This window comes from Limulus polyphemus, unplaced genomic scaffold (genome assembly GCF_000517525.1).
Source record: "Limulus polyphemus unplaced genomic scaffold, Limulus_polyphemus-2.1.2 Scaffold3239, whole genome shotgun sequence".
Taxonomy (NCBI): Eukaryota; Metazoa; Arthropoda; class Merostomata; order Xiphosura; family Limulidae; genus Limulus; species Limulus polyphemus.
This window is the reverse complement of record NW_013668849.1, coordinates 121,212-122,254: the sequence shown is the minus strand read 5'-3', so window position 1 is coordinate 122,254 and position 1,043 is coordinate 121,212. Positions and strand designations below refer to the sequence as shown.

General features: G+C 27.3%; 1 protein-coding gene across 1 annotated transcript in view; it reads left to right on the top strand.

Annotated features, from left to right (window-relative positions):
- Positions 1-822: 822 nt before the first annotated feature.
- Positions 823-1,043, top strand: part of LOC106468969 (protein spaetzle 3-like) — a gene marked incomplete at its 5' end in the record, with an annotated part of 12,446 nt that continues 12,225 nt past the window's right edge. Inside the window, one exon of the mRNA XM_013929422.2 lies at positions 823-947. Coding sequence (XP_013784876.1) covers positions 823-947 — 125 coding nt within the window. The remainder of the gene's footprint in view (positions 948-1,043) is intronic.

The window sequence follows — 1,043 nt, the reverse complement described above, 5'->3', positions numbered from 1 at the left end:
TTACTATATTGTTAATATGAAGTACAGTTACTATATAGGTTAATATGAAGTACAGTTACTATATTGTTAATATGAAGTACAGTTACTATGTTATTAATATGAAGTACAGTTAATATATTATTAATATGAAGTACAGCTACTATATTACTAATATGAAGTACAGTTACTATATTGCTAATATGAAGCTTAGTTACTATATTATTAAGTCTGATCAGGAATACTTTACTGCAGTTATAGTAAGTTCAGTTAATATATTATTCAGTCTGACCAGGTATACTTTACTGCAGTTATAGTAATTTCAGTTACTATATTATTAAGTCTGATCAGGAATACTTGACTATAGTTATAGTAAGTTCAGTTAATATATTATTAAGTCGAACCAGGTATACTTTACTACAGTTACAGTAAATTCAGTTAATATATTATTAAGTCTGACCAGGTATACTTTACTACAGTTAATATATTACATGTATCAAATATGACCAGGAATATCTTACTGCAGTTATAGTAAGTTCAGTTAATTAAAAACAACTAAGAAAAATTATTCGCTACTTCATTATTATTGAATTGTTAAGATATTAATTTTTATCCAATGCCTTGGAAATTAAATAGAAAACTCAGTTAACCATAATTGTTAAGATATTTATTCTTACCCAATATCTTGGAAACTAAGTAAGTGGAAAAATCGGTTAACCTTAATTTATGGGGTGAATAATGTCTATTCAAACAATTCTCAATTTCGTCTCAACGTTTAAAAAAACATTAATCAATTTTTAGATTGGATATCATTTAATAAAATCAATCTTGAAATTCTTTACACAGATATTTTTAGCCACTTTGTCTCTGACTCTGGGACTAGAAATTCGAGGAGAAATAATTCGTGGATATCCATGCATACGTCGTTTGAATCAACTGTACTGTCCAACTCCGGGAAACAAGTATCCAAAGTGAGTGTTTATTTAACAATACTTTTAGGAATGATTCTTTATGTGTTAATCAGGCCTTCAATATGGATAACAGTTTACTCCTATCACCAAAAGTTA